Genomic DNA, 12,036 nt, shown 5'->3' with positions numbered 1-12,036 from the left:
AGAAAATAAGAACAGAATCCTAATAATAATAGTAACAGTAATAGTAAAACAAGTTTGCTAAAAAACCAGAAAGTCAATATTCATCTTCCTTTCCTCAAACTCTCACTGCCTAAACTGCTGCAAACGCCAGGCCACTGCAGGCTCAGAGCACACCATGGCCAGCAGAGTTGTGCATGGAGCCCACGTCTGCGCCAATATAGCAGCCCACCCTTTTTCCACCCTTTTTCCTCACTGAGTACAAAACTCAGTCTCCCTTCACAACACAAACTGTAAAGTATCTGCAGGCACAATCCTCAAAAATGATGACAAACTGACCCACGCACCAGAAAATAGAGTACCTAGGGGGCAGCAGGAAGGATTTCCCTTGTTTCTTTCACAATCTAACTAAGAAAATCCACACCTTGACCTTCATTCCCCCTGGGTAGAGTTGCAGGTCACACACTACAGCTCTGAGGAAAGTTGTGGCTTAGTAGGAGAGAAATAGCAAGGGCTTGGCATAAACGTTGGGTCAAGTCCAATAAAAACAGAGAGGGTATACAGATTTGTACTGATGAATGCCAGCAAAATCCTCTTACAGACATAAAACAACTACCACAAGCAGCTGTTACTAAGGCAAAGTCAAAACAACTCCAATTTTTGCTTTTGACTGTAACTTTCGCGGCCCTTCGCCCTTAAAGGAGAGAGATCATTTCATGACCTGTTTGAAGTGTACTTACTCCAAACAAGTCCAGTCCTAAGCCTTTCAAACTGTCATCCTCAGCGGAAACATGCAGTTGCCCACACCTGAAAGTGCTGCCTCCTGCTTCTCTCCAACAGCCATGCTCGCAAAGCTGATAACACCTTAGCCACGAGGCCACCGAATGTGCTACCACGCTGGGGTGGTGGGAGTGTTTTAAAAAGCAGTGTGGGAAGGGATCAAGGGAAAGTACCCTCTAAATATCACATCCCTTTCACTTGCCCCAGAGCCATCAAATGTATTATTGCTGTACTGAAGTGATAAACCAGGATCACCAGTCAAATCAAAGGCAATAAAAATGTTCTCATGAAAAACAAACAGAAATAACTTCTAAGCACACATTTTAAACATTTAATTCTCAAGTGACTTTACCTATTCTACCGCGCACAAGGATTTAAGAAAGGGGATTCTAGGAAAGGACAGACGAAATGAAGAATGTGAGACAGTGGCAGTGCCTGCACTGTCTCAACTTCAAACAGGTTGCAACTGCACCTAAGACTCACCTTATTCGTCAGTCCATCAGTCCAACCTACCTTCAAGGAGTACTACTTAGGATACAATGAACTTTGCCCATCAAAACAAAATATAAATATAAACAAACAGTATCCAGTAGGGAATAAGGGGCAGTGAGAAGGGAATATCCCTTTGTTTGAAGGCTGCAAAGAAAATCTTTTAACAGTAAAAACAAAACATTTGCCTTCATTTAAAAGTTTGAATTGCGTGTGATTTCCTGCATCTAAGAACCTCTTTCTGAACTACAAAGAGGCCACAAAACATCACATTTTCCTCTTCCAACCTCCCCCTTCGAAAACCCACAAGATGGTGATTAACAAACAGCCCCTTGTCTTCAAGCATAGTTTCAGAAGCCACAAGGAAAAGATAAAAGTTAAATGGAAGAGCAAGTCTATAAACAAATGAGAAATAGGGTGCCCAGGGAGGAAGCAAACCAGATCTTGATAAGTAGACAGCTCTTCGCCCCACTTGTGGGAGACTCCAAGTCAGAGAAAACAACCCCTCCCTGCCTTCTTATCCACTAAAAACAGTCTGGATGGAGAGTCTAAGCCCAGCTTTCAGGCTCTAACTCTACCTGTGCAGAGCTGCAGAGAATGCCCCATCACCCTAGGCGACCTGGGTATGAGCCTGAAGTTCAGTGACTCAAGGACAAGCCCAAGGACTCTCCCAGCCTTTGGGAGGCTCTCCATTCCAGGAATGAACTGGGGCTGGATCTCCAACCCAGTGCAGGCCCAGCCCTCAGGAGACATCCTCCCAGGTAAATTCATCTGAAGCCCTGAATCCACTACCTAATAACTATTATCACCTTAGGCAGATCTGATCCTGTTTGATCATCCTTTAATTGGACATAATACCTTTCTTAGAACCATTGGGAGAATTACAGAACTCTGACAATGTGCCCAGATCACTGGTAAGCATGTGTCGGATACATAATAAAACATTCACTACCATTAAAAGGAAATTCCAATTCCACTCCACAATTACTGCGGTAGGTGAAACGCCTTCAGATATCCTATGAGAACTCAAGAATGAAAAAATTAAGGATCCAACATGCAAGAAGAAAAACAGAGGGAAACCTATGCCATCCAGAAAACACTCCTAAGTATGTACATATCCTGACAGGTGAAATTTCCTGCACCAGATCTGCCTCTCTAGAAGATCCTGTGACAACTACAACAACAGCTCACTGGGTCCTGCCCAAGGCACTGTGCCACTTGGTATCAACTGTCCTAATACTAGACTCTCTCAGTTTTGAAAAAATGTAATTTAAAATATACATGTATCTAGTTTACTCAACAGTGCTGAAGTTGTCTTCTTATTCCCAAAATGTCCAAATTGGAGCAGCAGGGAGACAAAAACTCCATCAATAACTTCCATTTGGTTAATATTAATTGTGGGATATTGTCAAAGTATGAGTAACCTTAAATTAGAAAAGGTGGCTTTAAACCTTAATAAAACACAAACAAAAACAAAAATAATCCCCCATCACACAGGTACCTGCTCACCTAATTGTATCTGGAGGGTTTTTGCAGTCATCAAAATTTCACTTATAATCTCTCTTTGATTTTCTAATCCAGTAGTGTCCACCCACTGTTCGTTCGGTCCCTTTAAATTATTTCCCAGTGTTTATACAGCAAAAGAAAGTTTTCTCAGCAAAATGTTCATTCGTTTACTACTTTCAGATAGAACACCTGAGCTCTAATGGTACATTTTCATTATTATACAACAGTTTAATCACATCCATTTCTAAAAAAACATTAGTCACTGTGTTAAGAACACAACAGACACATTTTTGCCTACATTCTTGAACACCTACTCCTGCATCTACTCCTCCAAATCCAAGCATATACAACCCAAGGCAGGAGATGTGCACAAAATTAGTAATGCTCAGAAGAAAAGGTTTCTTGCGGGAAATCTGGTCTAAACAGAACTTTAAACAAACTGACTTCCATTGTAAGCACTGTCCCCAAATAAATTTACTGCACCCTAGAATCAAGAACACTCAAGGCTGGAATGTCATGCCCGTCGTATATTACTTCAACCTCAATAAATCTCCTTCCGCTCTCCAAATCCTCGGCTGCTTTCTAATATAGTTCACGAAAAAGCACCAACCTAATTAACAACAGCTTCCTCTGCAACTGTGGCCTTGATTTCACTTATTTACACATTAACTGCAGCCTCCTTTTGGCCAATCCAGTCTATTCTCTTTACCATGCCGAGCCTTTTATCTGCCCTGGACAGCATTTTCTCCAGCAGATGAAGTAGATGCCGATTGATTTGCTGTCGAGCATGGTAAATTAATAGCAACAAATTGCTGAGGGCCCGACTCGCTGCTCCACCATGCTTCGGCAGTTTTGCTTTATTTGCTCCATGATGGGCAGCAGTCGGCCTCTTCAAGTCAATTTCTTCTTAACAACCTGCAATACTTTTCAATGGTGAAAATAGAGCTGTTCCTTGTAAGTCAGAAATCAATATCCTATTGCCCTTAGAAAATGCTAAACAAGCAGTATTGGCAATCCACTTGGTACTAGAGGGTATCAGATATAATGCAAATCCATACTGCTTCCCTCCTTGTAGTTATTACAGTTTGCTAAAAGGTTCCTAATGTCATTTATCATCATTTACCATCGACCAGAGAGGCTACAATTATGATATCCTATCAGTTGGCAAGGCCCTTTCATTTCTATTCAATTAATATTTTAGCAGCACTCAAATGGTTGTGGCCCAAATCTCGTAATAAAATTTACATGGTTTGAAGTGAAACAGAAGTTCTCTCGCTCTGATTTAAAAAAATAGTACTTGTGTATATACATATATATATACACATGTACATGCATACACATGCATTTATATACCCATGGTTATGTAAATATACAGTACTTACTACTTCTAGGTTGTACATGTTGCAGATTTCTAAAATGTTCTAATTTCTAAAATTCAGCTAGGATGTTTTTTAGAAGCAAAAGAGCCTCAATTACAGAATATGAACTATGAGCAAGTCATGAAATGCTCTAAAAAATGTGGTATGTTCATTTCCATTTACAGTTCCTATAGGCTGAATTCACATACTACCTATTTTTCCTAATCAGCATCCAATATTTGCTTTTTAAAGAGGTAACTACTGCTGTCAGATTAAATCAGGGCAGTCTTCTGTAATTACAGCATTACAGGTGAAGGCTGGGAACAAGCAGTGTTTAGCAATGTTATCAACCACATGCATCACCCTGCTCTGCCCACGGTCACTGACCCATTTAGAAGCCACACTGTATTTATAAAGAAGAATCAGCAAAAAAAGTAACTAAACGATGGGTCAACTGTCCTATCCAAAACAAAACAAGAACTCCACACTTAGGAAAATCCTTAGGGAACAAAGACCGATGTTCTTTCATTTTTAAAAATTCCATCATGAAGACATCACAATAAAACATGTGCCATTTCTAACCATGTTCCATTTGTCACCTTCACTTTCGTCCCAGAACTGAAGACAGTGGTAAAGTATTAATTCACATTACAGCCTAGAACACTCCTCCCCAACTTTTCTGGGGTTTTTTCCAGCTTCATCTGTTCAGCTCTATCGATCCTACCAAAGATTACCAGAAATTAGATTCATATTTTATGCTCTAATTCCATGTCATGTCACCAAGTTCCCCTTAAAAAAAAATGTCAACTAATTCTACCAGACTAATGCTATTTACTCAGTTACCAAAATTTAAATTAATTATGTTCTCAAACATAATTGTTAAAAATTGGCAACATTATGCAGGCTTAATTAAGATTAAATCCAATTTACTAAATGTACTTTAATTGGTACTAATTACATTAGCTTTCATTTCAGAATGACAAATTCCCCATAGGTTTCACTTTATAGCCCTCTATCAGAATCAACACAGGGTGACTGACGATGAGCATCATACAGAAAGGGGAGGGGCCAGAATGCCAGACCCCCGAACCCTGTTTGTCACTGCTCTGTGCGCTTTTATCCTTTCATCAATTTGCTAAGTCACAGAGTCATGACTCCAGCACAGCCATCATTTTCTGTTCCAATGAAAAATTTCTCTAAAAATAAATACTCTGTGGCTGGCAGCAGCCAGGAAGAACAGGAGCGTTAACCAAAAAAATACACAAAGGTTTCAAATATCAGGGCCACCAATTACTAGGGTACTTCCAAGGACTCCGGGGACTCCTACTCTTGAACCCTTCAGAGACATAAATCTAATAAGTGAATAAGCCTAACCGGATCTTGAGAACTAGGCCCAATTATGCCGCAGGGTAACTTCCCTGCATTATTGCTGCTTTCCATTACGAGGGTATCCAGCGAGTGCATCTGGAAGAGAGGCCAAGAGGAACCAAGGCTGTCTGCCTAGGAAAACAAATAAAGACAGATATGCCTCTGTGCTTAAGGGGGAAAAGAAAGAAAATATAATAAGTAGGTGGTTTGCAGGGCTGTCTGTATTTCATAATGTGATAAACTGCCCTCAGGATTCTTGATATGATTGAATTTAAAAGCAAGAGAAAAAAGGGGAAAATGTACTCCATTCTCAATTTTAAATAGATGGCATTTGAGGCCAGCTAGACAAGAGGATGACAGAATTACAGAAATACAAAATGTGTAAAATTAAGGGATCCCATACAGCCCCCCACCAAAAAATTACATATAGCCAAACTGTCAACTCTGTGTGTCCTATAAATGGTATAAAGAGGTCTGGAAGGTAAGTGGCTATGGTAAATAAAATACAGGAGAAGAAATAAAGGGACATTAATCATCTGTTCCAATCTTTAAACAGGCCTCAATTAATCTTGGATGGTGGGGTGAGAACCAAAAAGACAAGTACATGATCCAGACCTAAAATGACATACAATGAGGATAATTAACAAATAGTTATCTCTCATGTAATTTATTCCTGTAAGGTAAAAGCTAAGGTGAGTCCGTCCATAAGCTTGATGGATTTTGCTTAAGCAGGAAATATTTACATTAGTAATCTAAACAAAAATGGCAAAGATGCCAAAATAAGAATTTAATTTTAACACAGAGCAAACTATCTAGTAATGTTAATAATACTGGCATAACCAAATAACGTATAAAGTATAAAAGATATCTGAAATAAAAACTCCTCAGTGTAAGCAACAGCTCCTTTCCCCCCCAACTTTTCCAAATACTGCCTATTTGATCACTTTTATTATCTAACAGTCATCTTTTAGAGCTCTACTGAGTATATTCTGAGTACATGGTAATTAACTACATCCAAAAAGAACTCCCTAAGTAATGGAAGCCTAATATGTGCTCATTTCATATTTTTTAAACTTAGAAGGTAATGACGTTCACCAAGAGTATAAAGAGATAAAAAGCATTAAGTTTTCCCTTGTCTTTTCTCAGCAGGTAAACACATAAACACCTATTCTGGAGACAGACCTGAAGCACATTCACTAGGCGATCACTAAAAATGAATGCCTCCTAGAGAAATTATTATTGCCAAACAACGTTTTTTATATATATATATGCTATTTTTCTATCTAGGAAACTTAAACCATTTTATTCAGCCTCCTTAAAAAGGGGGGGGGGGCTGTTTGAATCATACCTTTCAATGGTTTCTAACAATTATTATTTTTTTTCTTTTTTGGCTGAACTAATTAATAGATTTCAAGAGCCAGTGTTGAACCTTATCACATCCTCCTATCAGGCTCATTTACCCTGTACAAGTTTTGGAAAGTAACAGTTGTAGTTTCCGGTAAGACCCAACTAAACAGCCTCAGGGGGACCAGTACAAGGATTTTATATCAATTTCTCTTTTTGTACCCCAGATTTCATTTTGGTCGTCCCAGCTCACCCTGGATCCATTCTTTCACACCAAGTCAACGAATTTAGTTATCCTTCTTAATATTTTCCAAGAAAAGCTCTTTCATAACACAAGTTTGCAATGCCCGAAATACGTAAATTAATTTTCAAAAGAAAAATAAGGTTTTTTCCTACTTTAAAATTTAGCTTCTTGGTTTTGAAAACTGTACAAAGTTGAATATGCCTTCAGACATTTTAAATCACATTTTTAAGCGATTAAAATTAAGATAATATGCAAAAAAAAGGCAGAAAAACCACATCTGAAAAAGTAGCGTTCTCACCAGTAGAATCTTGTAAAATACAGACGTAGCTACAAAAATGTTCAGGATAAAACTGCAAAACATACAATTTTTTTTTCTAAACTGCCATTTAAAATGATTTTAAGTAAATAACTCACCTGCTTGTGCATTTCTATATTCAACCCATAGGACATCTCATAATACTGTCAAAGAAGAAAAAGCAATTAACTTTGTGCCTTTCATCAAACAATCACCCTTGTTTGTTCAAAATGCCCCAAAGTATGTTTAAAGCAAACATAAAAACTTCACCTAAACCAAAATATCCATAATACCTATGCTGTTAAATGAGGAGAAACATTCTACCACTATCTCAGCCCAATAAACTAGAACCCCCTTAAGACACAGACTCTAAGAGAATAGCTCACCAAACTAAGAAAATCAAGTTCAAACCAAGCATACTAAACATCTTCAGTTGTCTTTATACATCACAAGTAGGTGAATGAAAAAGGTCTGATGAAAATTTAGTACCACAGCAACTCTAATTCTTAGGCACAGCAGGCAAGTTAATGGCAAAAATGCGCCCCATACAAATGCAGATGCTTTGAAAGAACTGCTCAAAAAGGTGATGCTACTTCCGAGTTCAGTTTCTCCTATGTAGTGTACTGCTAATGTTCACAAATTCAAAGGAAAAAGGCTTGACAGGAAATGAATGAGTTACTCTGGAGCCTTTACGAACAAGCATAAAAACATGCTTGGTAATATTTTTGAAAAAGCAGATTTGATTTTTTTTTGAACATGTAGTAAACCGGCATGACAGAAATGTGGTTATACAGGGGAGGACAATACTCATCAAACCAATGTTAACACTACAGAAACTGAAAATGCACAACACATATACAAACACACACACACACACACACAGCCAAGATAACGGGGGGAGGGGGGGGGGGGTTTGAACAGGTGTCCAGAGTCTTTTGTTATCCATCATTCTTCAAAAGAAATAAAACATTAAAATGTTAACAGTTTCCAGAAAAACTGGTTAAAATTCTTTGGAGCAAAAAGCAATAAAACAACAAAGAAAACCACTAACACAAAAACATTTTGCTTGTGACTCTAAACAAAACATAAATGAGGTTTTGTTTTTTTCAATCTATAAACACAAAGCAAAGAAAATTATACCCCATGCAGCTGAACTTTTTGAAAATTTGAAGCAAAGCTAGTTGCCAGAGCAAGCTGTAATATCCTGGAATTACAGGTTGCTAATGGTCCCATTCCCACAACCTCAACTGCACTGACACTGCGACTGTGATCTATCCTGCAGCCTCAAGCAATCTCAAGGTATTCTTGCTATTGGTATCCCAAACTAATAGACACTATGAATCTATGACACAGTTTTCTTACCATGACATAATGCCGCTGCATCTCCGTCTTCTCACTGGCCAGTTTCTCACATTCTAGCTTCAGGCTGTTCAAGACAGAAGGAAATCTAAGCACAACGCAGATCTTGACTTATACCCTTTAAATGTAAATATACATTCACTCCTCTAAATCATCACCTACAAAACACCAAGTCAATTATGTTAAATACCACCCTCATTATTCAAGGAAAGGCAGGAGAGAAAAAGAGTGATTGGATGCAGCCTGGACTTGTCCATTCAATGAGAATCAAATGTGGGGTTTTTGTTTGTTTTAAGAAAAAAACTCTCCAGCCAATTTAATTCTGGAACCTCATTCAGACTTAAATAGTCATTAAATTCACGTAATAAGAACTAGAAGAAACATCAATAATATCTAGATATTGACACAAATAAGTCCCCCGAAATGTCACAAGGGAGTTTTTTCTTTAATGTTCCACGAAGAGATTAATGAAACTATGAATCAAGCACGTCTTATGAATGATGTCTTATTTTTTCCCTCCAAAACAGAGACAAGTTGAATACCACCACCCAGGGGCAAAGTGTGGACTGGGTTCAGTGGCTTGTTTTGGTTCTTGCATTTATGAAATAAGAATTACACGTCATTAAAAAGCCAGTGAAAGAAAAATATTTCAAAAACACCCTAAGCCTACTGATCGTTTCTAAAACAAAAATATTTTTTCAGCATAAAAGTAATGAAATCGCTCAATTGCGACTTCCCAGGGCTCTCACCTCATGGTATTTCATTGAAACGGTAGAAAGAAAGAGGAATCAAGCTCGGAGTAATAAAGAACCAAGGAAGTCAAAAGGCCCCAGAATCTTCCCAACCTTCCATTCCCTCGGCCCCAATAAATCAATATCGAAAGTTTGGCCTCAGCGTTTTCCAAGTCTCCCCAGTTTTGATTGTTCTGCCTTTTTTTTTTTTTAATTTACGGGAGAAGGGAGAAATGCTTAATTTCTTTACACCTGCCTAAGAAAAAGAGGCATTCACTTGCCCTTTCTGCCCACAAGGAAAAACAATCGTAATACCTTTGTAGTGACCACAAAAAAAAAAAAAAAACCGGGGAGGGGGATGTGTGTGTGTGTGTGTGTGTGTGTGTGTGTGTGTGTGTATGCGTGCGCGGGGCGGGGGGGGGGAGGTGAGGGAAGACAAGAGCTAAGCAAACAGGAGGATCAGCTAAAGTCAATATCGTTACCTGTGGTATTGAGCCTGTAAAAACTGAAACTCTTCCTTAATCCGATCACAGGACTCGGAAATTGTAAATTTAAAGGGTTGAGCAGGCTGATGCGGTGCCTAAAGAACAACAATAAAATATTTAATTAGACCACATCACAGGCGAGGCAGGGAGATGGAGAAAACATACCACGCGGCGCTAGCGGGGTAGGAGGGGGGGTACACATCGCACAGGCAGGCAAAGAGCGATGAAAACTCCTCCCGCCACCCCCACTTCGCCGCACAGACCGGCTAGGGCTGGTTTCGGGTACCCTCGGACCCCATCATCTTCCTACCCAAACCGGACGTTGGGGGTTCGAGACCCCGCTACCCTCACTCCCCAAATGCACGCGCCTAGGGTTCGGCGCGCCCAGCCCACTCCCTCTCCGCACCCGGAATCGAAAGTGGCCCGTCGGGGGGACTCGCGCCATGGCGTCGGGCCGCAGCCAGGTCAGGGGAGAGGAGAACGAAGCCGCCAGCCGCTCCAGCTGGACAACTGGCTTGATGGCTTGCTCATCGCCAGGGCCCGCAGCGAAAGGGGCCGGCGCCCCGCACTCCCGAACCGCCGCGGGACTAGTCGCGCCGCCGCCGAGGGCGCCCTCCCCGCCCCGGCGCGGAGTCGCGCCTCCCTCATCGCTCGCCCCCCCACTCCCCCGAGGAGTCGCGGCGCGGGGACGACAAACGGCTCTGCACAGCTTCCAGAAGCTTCAAAGACAACAATAAGAAAATGGCTACAACTCAATTGCCTCTCCGCAACCCCTCTCCGAGAGTGCCACGGCGCCCGGGGCGGGGGTGGGGGGGGTGAAGGGACGGGGAGGAAGGGGTGGCAGAAGGCTCCCCGAGCGGGGCGCGCGATGCAAGCCGCCTTCCACACCCCTGCGGCCAAAGACACACACAACTCCGCGCGCAGGGGGCGACGCGGGGAATCCCCCGGCGAGTCCGAGCCCGGCCGCCCGCACTCACCGGGTGTCTGGTCTGCGGGTACATCTTGCTCAGGTCGCGAATCATCCAAACCGATTTAGTTGGCTGCGCTGGGCAGAGGCGCGCGGCTCATTGGCTTTAATGGCCCGGAGGAGGAGGCAGCGGCGGCTGCAACCGGCAGGGTCCGAGGGGCGGCTCGGGCGGTCCCGGCCCCCGCCGGGTCTCGCGTGATGCGGGCGGCAAGAACGCGCGGCGAAGGCGGCAGCAACTGGGTGCGGACCCGCGGCCGGGCCGCTCCGCATTCCCTGCGGGCGTCAATGGCCCGCCGCGGGCATTGTCCGGCGCGCGTCTCTCGCGGCAACGCTCCGACGTTTGCTCCGCCGAGGCGCTCCCGCCGAGCCCGGCGCCGCAACCGCGCTGCTCACCCGGGCCGGGAAAGTGCGAGCTCCGCGCCCCAGCACCCGCCGACAGCGCCGCCCGCCTGCTCGCTCGCTCGGCGTCCCACTCCAAACTTTTTTTATTTGTCTTTTAATTGGTTGTTATTCCTCCGAATGAATGATCTCTCTCTTCTTTCCTAAAAGCAAACACAAACTCCTTTGGTTCGGAAGAGGTCTCGGCGGTGCTTTTAGGTTTCTCTGGAGATTTTTTTCACTTCACAGCAACGATCTTTTAAAAGGCACCTTTTAGCTTCTTTTACCACATCTCATTTCCTTATTTTTCTTCCTTCCTGTTTTCTTGTCTTTTTTTTTTAACCCCAAATTGAAAGGGATTATAAAAATAAGAGTGAAAGGCTTGCGGCTTTTAATTCTCTCTCCTTTCAAAATCTGCGAACACCACCTCAAAATAATATACAAGTGTGTGAGAGAGGGGGAAGACAACAGCCAACAGCCCAAACACCCGCTCAGAACAGCTCCAACAACACGCTCTGTGTAGGTGACTTCTTTGACCAAATTTAGCATCAGCTAATCATTAACATTCTGATACATATTCACAACCGTCCGTGGAGGGACCGCGGGGCATCCCGGGAGATGTAGTGCGCCCCTCGGCTAGCCCGGCTGAGGATTCGGCTAGATTGACTACAACCACCGGCCCGCCACGCGACTGCTCTGGGGCGCTCTCCAAGCGCCCCGCCCACCCCCGGCGCGGTAGGCGTCTACAGCAACCAA

General features: G+C 42.5%; 1 protein-coding gene across 6 annotated transcripts in view; it reads right to left on the bottom strand.

Moving 5' to 3' along the window:
- Positions 1-11,821, bottom strand: part of LOC114493155 (transducin-like enhancer protein 4) — a 145,509-nt gene extending 133,688 nt beyond the window's left edge. For 3 of the 6 annotated variants that reach the window (XM_028507888.2, XM_028507895.2, XM_028507948.2), the window contains exons 1-4: positions 10,913-11,821; positions 9,933-10,030; positions 8,723-8,786; positions 7,480-7,524 (exon numbers count right to left, since the gene is read on the bottom strand). In XM_028507888.2, the coding sequence (XP_028363689.1) occupies positions 7,480-7,524; positions 8,723-8,786; positions 9,933-10,030; positions 10,913-10,957 (252 nt within the window). In that variant the 5' untranslated portion in view covers positions 10,958-11,821. Of the gene's footprint in view, positions 1-7,479; positions 7,525-8,722; positions 8,787-9,932; positions 10,031-10,341; positions 10,540-10,912 lie in introns of those variants that run through there. The other 3 variants (XM_028507908.2, XM_028507964.2, XM_028507915.2) reach the window with 2 other exon arrangements.
- Positions 11,822-12,036: the final 215 nt, after the last annotated feature.

This window comes from Phyllostomus discolor, chromosome 3 (assembly GCF_004126475.2).
Source record: "Phyllostomus discolor isolate MPI-MPIP mPhyDis1 chromosome 3, mPhyDis1.pri.v3, whole genome shotgun sequence".
NCBI lineage: Eukaryota > Metazoa > Chordata > Mammalia > Chiroptera > Phyllostomidae > Phyllostomus > Phyllostomus discolor.
The sequence above is the reverse complement of the archived record's forward strand: the minus strand, read 5'-3'. Positions and strand labels throughout refer to the sequence as shown.